General features: G+C 40.5%; 1 protein-coding gene across 1 annotated transcript; it reads left to right on the top strand.

Moving 5' to 3' along the window:
• The first annotated feature begins 693 nt into the window (after positions 1 to 693).
• On the top strand, positions 694 to 1,365 carry LOC128869443 (putative nuclease HARBI1). Its single transcript, XM_054111994.1, has 2 exons — positions 694 to 884; positions 938 to 1,365. Exons 1-2 carry the CDS (start codon positions 755 to 757, stop codon positions 1,315 to 1,317), a joined length of 510 nt encoding a protein of 169 aa, XP_053967969.1. The 5' UTR covers positions 694 to 754; the 3' UTR covers positions 1,318 to 1,365.
• Positions 1,366 to 13,016: the final 11,651 nt, after the last annotated feature.

Below are 13,016 nucleotides of genomic sequence, written 5' to 3'. Positions count from 1 at the left end.
GGTTAGTCGACGAGTTATATCCAAAAAACCATATAAACAATTTTGCTCCGATTTCGAACTTCGAAGGCCGATTAAAAAAAAATTCGAACTAACATAAAAAAACGGCGCGATACGGGTCTTCTAATTTCGCCTCTATTTTCACCCGCCACTCTCAGAATGGACCTAATTTTTGCTAACCTGAATTTGTTCCACAGTGTAATGCGCACTCTTAAAATGTATCAAGTACTGCATATATTTCAATTGTTTTAGATTTGTAGATTACTTTCGAATAAGTAAGCCAGCATTTAAATTTATCCTGGAGAAAATAGAGCGGCCTATGAAAATTGGGAAACGATCAACATTCATCAGTAACCAACTAAAATTAGCAACAACATTGCGTTTTTTGGCCCAAGGATCTTACCAACTAAGCGTTGGAAATGATTTCAATTTGGCTTTATCACAACCCGCCGTCTGTGCAATATTGCCTGAAACTCTTGAAGTATTGGAGAGAATAATTTGCCCAATGTTTATGAGTTTCGAAATGTCTGAACAAGAAAAAACTGAAGCAAAACAGTATTTTTTTGAGAAAACGGGATTTCCTGGCATCATTGGCTGCGTAGATGGGACACATATAAAAGTTTCTGCACCTGATAAGGTCTTTATTCCAACCAAAAGGGATTTTTCAGCTTATATGCAATGATTGTATGAGATAAGTTTGCCTTAAGCGAATTTAATTAGGTTTAAACAAATTTGCTTTCAGATTTGTGATCATAAAATGAGAATACGTTATTTTTATGCGAGATATGCAGGTTCGTCTCACGACTCCCTTATCTGGAATATAAGTTCTGCCAAACGGGTTTTATGTGAACGTGATAATGCTGGTGAAGGCAACTCTTGGCTATTAGGTAAAAAAAATTAGATTACAAGTTTAAGTTTCAGTAAAAAACACTATTTACAGATGATGCCGGCTACCCTTTGGAACCATATTTAATGACACCTTATAGGTCCGTTTCGGAAGAAAGCGCTGAGGCAATTTTCAACACTAAACATGCTAAAACAAGGAATATTATTGAAAGAACAATTGGAGTGCTGAAAACTCGATTCCATTGCTTACTTGGTGCTCGTCAGCTTCATTATAAGCCTGAAAAAGCAACTCAAATCGCAAACGTTTGTGCTGCCTTGCATAACGTTTGTATTAAATATAACATCGTAGTATCAAATGATGCACCTTCGTCCACTGACAATTTCCATGATATGTTTGATGTTGATATATCCGACAACTCACAAAATATTCAAGCTTCGCAGATTCGTCAACAAATAAAAGAAAGTTTTTTGTAAAGATTTTCAAACTTACTATATGTCCATTACTTCATATATGTACATAAAGCTGTAGTTTTATTAAAAAAAAATATAAAACTATTTTGCAGATAGCATAAAACACAAAAGATTTCAATTATTTATAAAAACAGTTTAACAAAAAAAATGCCTTCTAAGCATAGAGATCAATCACAAAAATATTTTTTCAGGTAAATGTAAATATCGCTTTCACTTTTTCTTAGTTTGTATTTAGAGTACAGTAGATTCTGTTTTTAGGCGGTTTTTTTTTATACGGTTTTGAAATAGTGCGGTTTTTAAAAAAATTAAAAAATGCATGTCGTCCTATCGGGAATTGTACATTGTAAACCAGATTCTAAACCAGCTAAGCAAAAACTCATCACAGATTACATCAAAAATGCTAACCCTACAAGTAGGGAACCGCCTGCATCACCATCCACATCAGACGTATACATTTCCTCAAGTGACGGAAGTGATTTTACGCCAAATCCTAACCGAATGCGCAACATGGAGGTATGGTCTGATTCTACAATATTTCGGACGATGTAAATTTATTTTTCGATTCTGACGTTTCTTAAATAAAGATATAATTTTCAAATATACAATTTTTTGTTTATGCGATTTTATTTAATTATTTCAGATTCATGTGGTCTATGGAACGTATCTATAGTTATAATATGGGACTAGTACCCTTTTTTATGAGATTTTATTACATTAATTCAGATTTATGCGGTTCTTAGCACTTTTGAAACGTACCTATAGTTTTACTATAGAACTGGTAGCTTTTTTTATGCTGTTTTTTATGCTGTTTCTTGCGGAAAGTATATACTGCATAAAAACAGAATCTACTGTATTTCTAATTCCCTTTCTTTTATTTCCATGTTAATATTCTCAAGCTTCGTTTCCGCTCCGTATAATGACTTCTCTCTTTCCTCCTGCCGTTCCATTATTTTGGCTTTCTTCTCTTCTATCTGCACCTGGTTTTGAAGGCAATGCGCTACGTTTTCGAAAGAATTTAATTTATTAGTGAATTCTGTAAGAGTTATGGACATTTGGGTTAACACCCGCTCTTGCATTGCAGTGTGACCTTCGAGCAACTTTTCTCGTTGCCTCCGATCACGAATACGGCTTCTACTACTCGTAGAAGCTGAGGTTGCATTTTGCAGCAGTCTCATCTATTGAGGGTAGAGTCCATTCGTTGGTACTGACTGTGATGTTGTGATGCTCTATCTCTTCAACCTCAATGGTTGTATCTTGAACTTCTTCAAAATTTGTATCTAATACACTTTGATTTTCATCTTGCAGGACTACAACTTGCGCGACTGCAACTTGTTGAAATTCAACTTGCATAACTTGGCTATTTGATGCACCATGCGGCATTCCTTTGGGACTTAACTGTTTTCCAAATTGAAGAAGATTAGCAACCTGTTCTTCTAATGGGCTTAGTGTGAGTTGTTTGAAACTCCCCCTCCAGTTGCTCTACACTCTGCCTTGTTGTGAACCATTTTTCGCTTAATCTTGCACTTAAGATCTCTCCATACCTTGAAATTAAATAAGTTGAAAAAAGTTTCCTAAAACCTATGAACTTTATACCTTTTGCCAACCGTCGCCATTTCTTAATGGTGGCCCTAGAGCATTTAAATTTGTTGCTATATCTTGCCATTGCTCTTTAAAATTAACAGGTACTGTCCCCCTATTAAAACCTTCGCCAAGGGTAGGATTTTTTTCCAATTCTGCAACTAGCTCCCAAAAATTGATTGGGGTTTGTTATCTTAACCATTTTCCTAAATTTAATAAAAATTAAATATCGCACCACTTTAGCAAAACAGATTAACTTACAAATTTTATTACTGTCGCTGTCAAAAACTATGTCGACAAATTTTGTGTCAACACACGTCGATTTAATAACAATGTTGCATTAACCGATACCAAAAAGCTGTTGTGGGGGAATAGATCCCCCACATGTACTTTTTATTTATATTAACTCTTTAATTGTGATGTTTAATTCAAGACTGTTAAGATAAAAACTTATAACTTGTAAAGGAACTCTAATTTTATATGTCTTGTCGTTTGCAAGAACGCTTCTCGAATGATCTCTTTCTTAGAACGAATAACGACGTTAAATTAAATTGAATAATGAATAAAAATGAATAATGAATTCAGTGTGGTCAAAAGGATAGGTATAGGTGTGTTCACGTACGACACTTTCAGCTGTGTTCCCACACAACTCCCCCCAAATGAAAGCCTTATCTGGGAACCAATAAGGTTGAGTTTAATGTTCATGATTAATCCGTGGAGCGGGTTTCCACCTAGTGTTGTACGGGGAGGCTCGTTGAGGCGCAAGGCTGCTGCGAACTCCCCGATCTGATGAGAACGCGTCGGTGGCGCAGTGATTGATGTTAAAGTGTTTGACGGAATGCTTGGCTGCCGTGAGGTTGGAAGAATTACCCAGCAATTCCGGAAAGGCTTGAGGGTGGCTGTAAATTTGTTGGTTTGAGTAAGTACTGTGATGGCCGTGAATGATTCTTGTGGAGGTGGGCTGGAGTCTGCGGGGGCGGCAGATAAGCTTGAGACTGCGAGTGCGGCAGATGAGCTTGAGGCTGCGGGTGCGGCAGATGAGCTTGAGACTGCGGCTGCGATAGATGAGCTTGGGTCCGCAGGTGCGGCAGATGAGCTTGAGACTGCGGCTGCGACAGATGAGCTTGAGTATGCAGATGCGGCAGATGAGCTTAAGTCTGCAGGTGCGGCAGATGAGCTTGAAGGTGGGGTAACCGAAATATCCGCGCCGGTATCGACGAGGAATTTCGTAACTGTTGTACGGTAATATAGGAATCATCGACGAGGAATTGTCTTGTCACCAGTATCCGCCGTATCTACTGAGGGCGACTGGCGTTTTCCTGGAAGGCACAAGGCTGCGTGCACTTGTTGGCACGTGCGCCGAATCTCCGATGAGCACGTGGATGTTGGTTTTGCCTTTTCCATGATACGTGTTGGTAAGTCGTAGGGGTCACCAATTATGGGGGGGAATAGATCCCAATTTTTCTTTATTGGGGAATAGACCCCCCACATGTACTTTTTATTTATATTAACACTTTTTATTTGTGATGTTTAATTCAAGAATGTTAAGATAAAAACTTATAACTTATAAAGGAACTCTAATTTTATATGTCTTGTCGTTTGCAAGAACGCTTCTCGAATGATCTCTTTCTTAGAACGAATAACGACGTTAAATTAAATTGAATAATTAATAAAAATGAATAATGAATTCAGTGTCGCCAAAAGGATAGGTATAGGTGTGTTCCTGTACGACACTTTCAGCTGTGTTCCCACACTGTCAAAACCTATCGACAGTTACAGATATTGACAACGCTGATACCGATTCGTGAACATCAATATTGTTCTTGGCAACATTGACAACCATAATAGGGCGAATGTGTCTATGGTATGTGAGAAAAATTATTTGGAGATAATATGAAAAAGTTTCCGCTGTGGAAAGAAAAAGTTGATTTTTATATGCATTGTTGGGTGTATCAGTGCATGGAATTAGAGTGTGTGCTGAACTCTCGTTGCTATGTTGTGTTGTTGTCATAGAATTTATTTGCTGCTGTGGGCTTGATAAGGCACCTGCTATCTCGTTTGTGCAGTCGGGTTTGTATTTGATTTCATAGTTGTACTCCTCTAATATCGTTTATGAGTGAAATAGCTTTTGTTATATTAACGAACATTTTAGAATGCTTAGCGGCAAAATGGCTTCTGCGCCTATAAAGGTATTTGGTTTTTGTAATTACAATATTTTTTCATTGAATAAATAATGAATAAAGGGCTTATAGTTTTTATTAACCTTTATAGACAAATACAAATACATACATATCTATGTACATGAATGTATATATACATACACATAATAATATAATATAAGATACTCTAGCTCCTAGTGTGAGCATAGGACGTCTTATGGTAGATATAAAACTATATTGTTTTATGTGACCCAAATATTGAAATAAAATATAAAAATATATAATATATAATATAAAAATCCTAGGATTAAATATTCTTATTTTTCTTTATTGGCGCGATAACCGCTTATGGGATTTTGCCCGAGTTTAACAAAGCGTCGTTTGTTTCTCGTGCTAACCGGCGCCAAGTGAAGTCAAGTCCTTCTCCACCTGATCTTTCCAACGCAGATGAAGCCTTTCTCTTGCTCTACTTCCACCAGCTGGTACCGCATGGAATACTTTCAAAGCCAGAGCGTTTGTATCCATTCGGACGACATGACCCAGCCAACGAAGCCGCTGGATCTTTATTCGCTGCGCTATGTCTATGTCGTCGGTAAGCTCATACGTTCCATCGCCTACGATATTCGCCGTTGCCAACGTGCAAAGGTCCAAAAATCTTGCGCAGAATCTTTCTCTCAAACACTCAAAGCGTCACTTCATCGGAGGTTGTCATCGTCCACGCTTCTGCGCCATACATTAGGACGGGCATGATGAGAATCTTGTAGAGTATTAGTTTTGTTCGTCGAGAGAGGACTTTACTAATGTCCAAAGTAGCACTTGTTGGCAAGAGAGATTCTATGTTGGATTTCAAGGCTGACATTGTTATTGGTGTTAATGCCGGTTCCTAAGTATACGAAGTATTTTACAACCTCGAAATCAGAGCTGTCAACAGTGACGTGGGTGCCGATACGTAAGTGCCCCGACTGCTTGTGTGATGACAGGAAATACTTCGTTTTGTCCTCGTTCACCACCAGACCCATTCACCTTGCTTCTTTATCAAGTTTGGGAAAGGCAGCACTAACAGCGCGGTTGTTAAGGCCGATGATGTCAATATCATCGGCATAAGCCAACAATTTTATGCTCTTACAAAATATTGCTCCTGAGCGATTAAGTTCCGCGACTCCTACGATCCTCTCCAACATCAGGTTAAAGAAGTGACAAGATAGCGAGTCACCCTGTCTGAAACCTCGTTTGGTATCAAACGGCTCGGAGAGGTCCCTCCCAATTCTGATGGCGCTGCTGGTGTTGAGCAATGTCATCTTGCATAGCCGTATTAGTTTTGCGGGGATACCAAATTCAGACATCGCGGCATACAGGGGACTCCTTTTCGTACTGTCGAATGCAGCTTTGAAGTCGACGAAAAGATGGTGTGTGTTAATTCTCCTTTCGAGGGTCTTTTTCAAGATTTCGTGTATTGTAAAAATTTGGTCAATGGTAGACTTTCCAGGTCTAAAGCCACACTGATAAGGTCCAATCAGTTGGTTGACGGTGGGCTTCAGCCTTTCACACAATACGCTCGCTAGAACCTTATGGGCGATATTTAGAAGACTAATCCCGCGGTAATTGGCACAAATTGCAGGAGCGCCCTTCTTATGGATTGGGCAGAGCACACTTAAATTCCAATCGGCAGGCATGCTTTCATCCGACCATATTTTGCACAGGAGTTGATGCATGCACTTTACTAGCTCCTCGCCGCCATGTTTGAATAGCTTCGGCGACAGTCTGTCGGCGCCCGCGGCTTTGTTGTTCTTTAGCCGCGTTATCGCTATTCTCACCTCGTCATGATCTGGTAGCGGAACGAAAATTCCGTCGTCAACGATTGGGGTATCGGGATCTTCACATTCTCGGTGACATGCGCAGCTGTCACTGTTTAATAGGTTCGAGAAATGTTCCCTCCATAATTTAAGATTGTTCTTTACGTCAGTTACCAGATCGCCGCCTTTGTTCTTACAGGAAAACGCCCCGGTCTTGAAACCTTCTGTAAGCCGCCGAACTATCTGGTAGAGTTTTCGGGCGTTGTTTCTATTGGCCAGCATCTCAAGTTCCTCGCACTCACGTATTTCGGCCTCTCGTTTCTTCTCTCGGATAATACGTCTCTCTTCGTTTTTCAGCTCTCTGTAGCGATCCAACATGGCTCGCGTTGCGCCCGATCGCAGCGTAGCTCTATAGGCGGCATCCTTTCTTTCTGCGGCAGCATCACATTCCTCGTCGTACCAATTGATTTTTCGGGCTCGCCGGAATCCGATTTCTTCTTCGGCGGCGGTACGTAGAGAACGAGAAATGTTGCTCCATTGTTCGTGCATGCCGGTTTGTTGGGCAGTACTCTCTGAGAGCAGGATTGAAAGTCGAGTGGCGAATCTTCTGGCTGTCTGTTCTGATTGCAGGTTTTCGATGTCGAACTTTCTTTGGGTAGTTAAATGTACGCTTTTTGCTGCACAGAGGCGTGTGCGCAGTTTGGCTGCAACAAGGTAGTGTTCCGAGTCGATGTTGGGTCCTCAGATCGTACGTACACCTAAAACACTAGAAGCGTGTCTTCCATCTCTCGCAACATGATCGATCTGGTTTCGTGTTTTCTGATCAAGAGACAGTCAGGTAGGTTGGTCTTTGGTCGCATCGTCCGCCTCTTCCGTCGGGGCGTGGGCGCAAATGAGCGAGATGTTAAAAAAACGCGCTTTAATCGCGCTCGTCCACCGAGGTGAACGACAGTACTTGGCGACGAAGTCTCTCTCCCATAAAAAATCCGACACCGAATTTGCGTACTTTTACATGGCAGCTTTAGTAGACGTCGCAAGGTCCTATAGTTTTCTTGCCTTGCCCCGCCCATCGCATCTCTTGAATGGCAGTGATGTCAGCCTTTACTCTCACGAGGACATCAGCCAACCGGGCGGAGGCCCCTTCCCCATTAAGGGACCGGACATTCCAGGTGCATGCCCTCAAATTGTAGTCCTTAGTTCGTTTGCAGGGGTCGTCATCCGTGAAGGGAGTTCTTCGTTTGTGTTTTCATTGTGGGGAGTTTTTAAGTGGCGGGTCTCAAGCCCAGCGCACAACCAGCTATCCTGGGATTCTTCGCCTTCTCACGTTAGCTCACTCCCGAACAGGTGTTCTGAAGCTACCCAGAGGATACTTGGGCTAATCCCGGGAGTTGTTAGCTGCTTGAACCATATGTAGAAGAATCGTCCTGGCCACTCCCAAGTGAATGGCGATCAGTAACTTTCCCCACTTGCGTGGACTTCTGCATATGGAACCAACATAGGCAACTCAAAATTTTGTCATATCATCAAATATGCTACATTTGTACGTATGTATGTCAAGAATGACATTGAAAATAAATGTAATTTTTGATTTCAGTGGAAAGAAGTACCACTCTCTATTTATCTTTGACTTTTTTTTGTACTGATTCATATTGTATTTATTCACAGCATTTAAGAGGAATTAATAAGAAAAATTAAAATTCTTTGGAAAAACAACAACTAAAGCATGTAAAACAAATAGCACACTATTTCGACCCTATCCATAAACCGTTTGTCCAAACTTGAATACAGGCGTTTTTTTATTAAATACTTAATCTGAATACGTAATGTTTGATAATGATAACCGTTTCCTTCAAAAAGGGACACCAATTTTCAATCATACTTACGTCGCACAGTGCGGCCGATTCCCGAAAAGCTGGCCAAAACTCAAAAAATTAAGTAATTGATTAAAAATTTCTTACTCGGGGGTTGTCGGGGTCGCTGATTGAAAATTTTGAAAATCCACCCCCTTCCACCCCTATTGGCCACCCCCTCACGTGAAATAGCGTATATTCTAGAACATAATCAAGATGCATGTTAATTTATGTTTTCAGGTCGCTAATTACGAATTTGATCTTAAAATTTTGAAAATCCACCCCCTTCCACCCCTATTGGCCACCCCCTCACGTGAAATAGCGTATATTCTAGAACATAATCAATATGCATGTTAATTTATGTTTTCAGGTCGCTAATTACGAATTTGATCTTAAAATTTTGAAAATCCACCCCCTTCCACCCCTATTGGCCACCCCCTCACGTGAAATAGCGTATATTCAAGAACATAATCAAGGTGCATGTAAATTTATATGTTTTCGGGGTCGCAAGGTAGCAAGTGATAGCAGCTGAATCTTGTTTTATTCAGTAACCATTACTTTTTTGAGTAACCTTTAATAGGTTTCAAAGCAGCATATGACGGCGTTGTATTACTATACAGTTTGAAAACTCAAATTTTATAAAAAAAAATTGCAAAAAATGTATCTACGTATTGCTGCAGCTAAAAATTTTGTGTCGAGGTATTGATATGTACTAAAGATTTCTCGTATTTTACTAACCTTCCGAAGATGATTCCATTTGGTTTTGTTCAATTTACTCCATTACAAAATCTTTCAAATGTGTACAACTTTCACTATTCATCGACAGTAATACGATGCTCAAACGAAGGCCACGTTGCGACTGAAAATACAGAGGATACTTAGGGTACAGGACGTTGCTATGAACGGTTTTCACTACTCAAGGCATTACTGTAGCCAACCCAAAGACAAAAAAACTCTATCTAGAAACTTTGTTTTCGACGTTTGGCCAGCTTTTTGGGAATCGGCCGCACTGTGCGTCGGGACTCTGGGCTTGTGTATTTCTAACTTTACCGCAATTGTAGAGAAGCAACATCTGCACATTATGCTCCTTAAGCTTTGGATCATTATCTTGGTAAAATTTAAAATTTCGTTTATTCTCAGTGGTAAACCCAAATCTTTTAGCACTGCCCACCAAGTGTTTTTTTAACATATTGAAATATTCTTTGGCATCCATTGTGCTGTCAATAAATACCAAGTTTCCTACTCCTTTAATTGAAATACACCCCGAAACGATAATGGAAAATTTTCCAAGTTTAACCGTGGGAATTATATTTCGATTTTGTATAAAGCTGCCAAGGGCTGATGGTTAATCGTTGTAATACAGCATTATCTTTCTCTCGACGCAAAATATAACGTCGTCTGGTTCGGAAATGTGGTACAAAGATAAAGATAGTAGTTTTTCTACACTCGTGCAGACAGTAATGGTTTCTTGCGTGCTGACTTTGATGAATATTTGTGGGCTTGACGCACTCCATCATGAGAGACAACAATACTACACTCCTCGTTAAGTTCCATTGCAAGTGTTTTCAAAGAAATTCTCGAGTTTTGATCCAATTTTCGGCTAATCAAGCATTCTGCACGTCCAGGCAGGCCCACCTGCACACTTTTGCCCTAATCTACTCTCTTTTTCCGCTCGATTTATAACATTGAAAACTGTCTGACGTGTTACCGAAAACATTTAAGACAATTCCTGAACACTTTTACTGAAGTGGTAATTACAATATAATAATTGCGTAATATCGTCCGAATAGAGCACAAATTTTTCTCTGGATGATAAAACGAAGCCATCGAAACGATCATTGCAAAGCAGAGATAGTGGTAAATCGAAATTAATCGCGCAATACTTTCTAAAGAAATTGAAAAAACAAAATGCAAAAACAGTTTATTGACAGTGTCGAAATAGTGTCATTTGTTTTGATTTCTTTAGTTGTTGTGTTTCTAAAGAATTTGAATTCGTTTTTGCTAATTACAAGACGTCACAATGAGTTCCTGTCCCCTCCTTTCCACCAGACCGACCGCATTAATAGGCCTGTTACAATTGTTCCGCTGCGATCGTTGTGGCAACAAATTTGACTGAGAGCAAATTCGTAAAAATTGGGGTCAGAAGTGAGTTTGTTGAACTCAAAGTTCAGCGGGAGTTAGAACTGTGTAGCTTGTTAACTACTGGGAACAAGGCAGGGTTACAAATACAGCTGCGAAAGGCTATGGAGGCAGAGGGCATCAATGTAGACGAATATGTGTTCCAGTTTGAAGCTGAGCAATCATCGACCAAAATGGAAGAACCAGCAGAACCTACAGGTCCTTCATCAGGTATAGATATGGGAGTGATTATGGCTGCATTGTCGCAAATATCATCGGAAATGTCATCGTGGCTTTGCAATTGGAATCGAAATATTCACAAATATAATTGGAAATTTCATCACAGGTGTCACAAATGTCAGCCCAGTTGTCGTTGAAGGTAGATGCGCCACTGAACATAATATATCTATATCCAAGTTAGAAGTTGAGAAGACACATATGACGTCACAACTGGAAACGATCGAGGTTGAGGTAGATGCTACGAAGACACATTTTTTGTGTTTTTTTTGCAGGTAATTTTGCATCATCAAAGCTGCCGTCGCAGCAGCGGTATATCCGGAGACTAAAAAACTCCCCCTCGTTTGGGACCGTTTACCACTCTGAAACCGCTTTCGTATTCCTTCAGAGTGACGTTCCATCTTCCTCATTACAAAGGGCTATACCTAGGAGCCTGTGTCCAGGTACCGTTTTATTATACGGAGAGTTCTTTCCGCGAAACCACTGATGATCTCCGACGTTTCCTCGCTACGTAGCATCTTATTGATTAAATTTTCTGTGGTTATGTGACTGACTGCATCTTCCGACGTTTGACGTGTTTGTTTCCAACGCATGCATTGGAAGAATATGTGTTCAACGTCATCTTCAGCTTCAGCGGCATCCCCGTATATGCATGTGGAATGTTCGCACTTCCCTATTTTGAACCGATGTTAAGAGCTTGCATCGATGCTTTACCTTTAGCGCATTTGCCCTAAAGCTCCGTATAATAGAATGGAGAGCGTGGTAGCCATCATAGTTTCCCGTTTCGTTTGGTTTGGACCCCCTTTTAATTTCCATCGGTCTACTGAGTAGGGATCTTAGCAACTTTCTTTACTGCGTGTTTTATTTGGGCCCAGAAGGTTAGTATTGAGTCCAGTTTTATGTGTAGGGAACGTTTTTTGTGGTTAGCGTGTTTGAACAAGTTTGCATGCTAACTTTTAACGGTATGTGCTTCTTGATTAGAAGTATGAGCTCCGTTTTCTATGTGGCTACTTTGGGGCCACGTGAGTCCAGCCACGTTGGTGTACGTATCATTACTTGGTTAAGTTTTTTACCAACTTTTTCAAGGTTTCGTGCTGTGATGACTGCTGCGATATAGTCCACGTATCCGATTATAAAGGTACTATCGGGAATTTCTATATTGAATATCTCGTCATAACTAATGTTCCACAAGTCGGGACCGACAATTGATTCTTGTGCCGCTCCGGATGTGACGTCTATACAAGGAGAATTCTCAATATGCGCTGTAGATATGCCGAAATTTTCAACTTTAGCTCTAGGGCAGCCAGTATGTCCGCCCATCTTACGTTATTGAAAACGTTCCTTACATCTAAGGTGGCAAGGGGGACTATACTTCTGGATTGTATACTGCTCTGTTGAGCTGCTCTTACACTGTTTATGACAGTTTCAATTGCCCCTATTGTAGACTTTCCGCGTGTAAGTCCATCCTGTCTTACTGATAGTCCTCCCGCGTTATTTATGGCTGCGGCCAGTCGAGATTTGATCAATCTTTCAAAGAGCTTGCCTACTCCGTCGAGTATGCATAATGGCTGATACGCTGATGGGAGGTACGGGTTGCCTCTCTCTTTGCTTATTAGCACAACTGCTGCTTCTTCCGGATTTCTTGGAAAGTTCCCTCTTCTCGACAGGCGTTGTACATGTCTAGTAAGACTTATGGTCGCATTTTTGCGATCTCCCTGAGGACTTCTATGAGAACTCCATCCGGTCCTGGTGCCTTGGAGTTTTGAGCTTGCTCCCAGTTGAATGGCGTTCCTCGCTGGTTCCAAATCTGGTGAATACGGTGGCTAAGGCACGATAACGGTTTTGTTTTTGGCCAAATAATCTCTCACAAGCAAAAATGAGTGGGCAGGTGCATTATCATTTTGCAAATGCCATGCATTTTTTTCACAATTCCGGGCGTTTTTTTCGTATTTCCTCACGCGATCGGC

This window comes from Anastrepha ludens, chromosome X (genome assembly GCF_028408465.1).
Source record: "Anastrepha ludens isolate Willacy chromosome X, idAnaLude1.1, whole genome shotgun sequence".
NCBI lineage: Eukaryota > Metazoa > Arthropoda > Insecta > Diptera > Tephritidae > Anastrepha > Anastrepha ludens.
This window is presented reverse-complemented; position numbering and strand designations above follow the sequence as displayed.

What these genes read in the sequence shown, in the direction of transcription:
- LOC128869443 (XM_054111994.1), top strand. Translation starts at nt 755, where the DNA reads ATGAGAATACGTTATTTTTATGCGAGATATGCAGGTTCGTCTCACGAC. An exon ending in AGGCAACTCTTGGCTATTAG is followed by an intron (nt 885 to 937) that starts GTAAAAAAAATT and finishes CACTATTTACAG; the next exon opens with ATGATGCCGGCTACCCTTTG.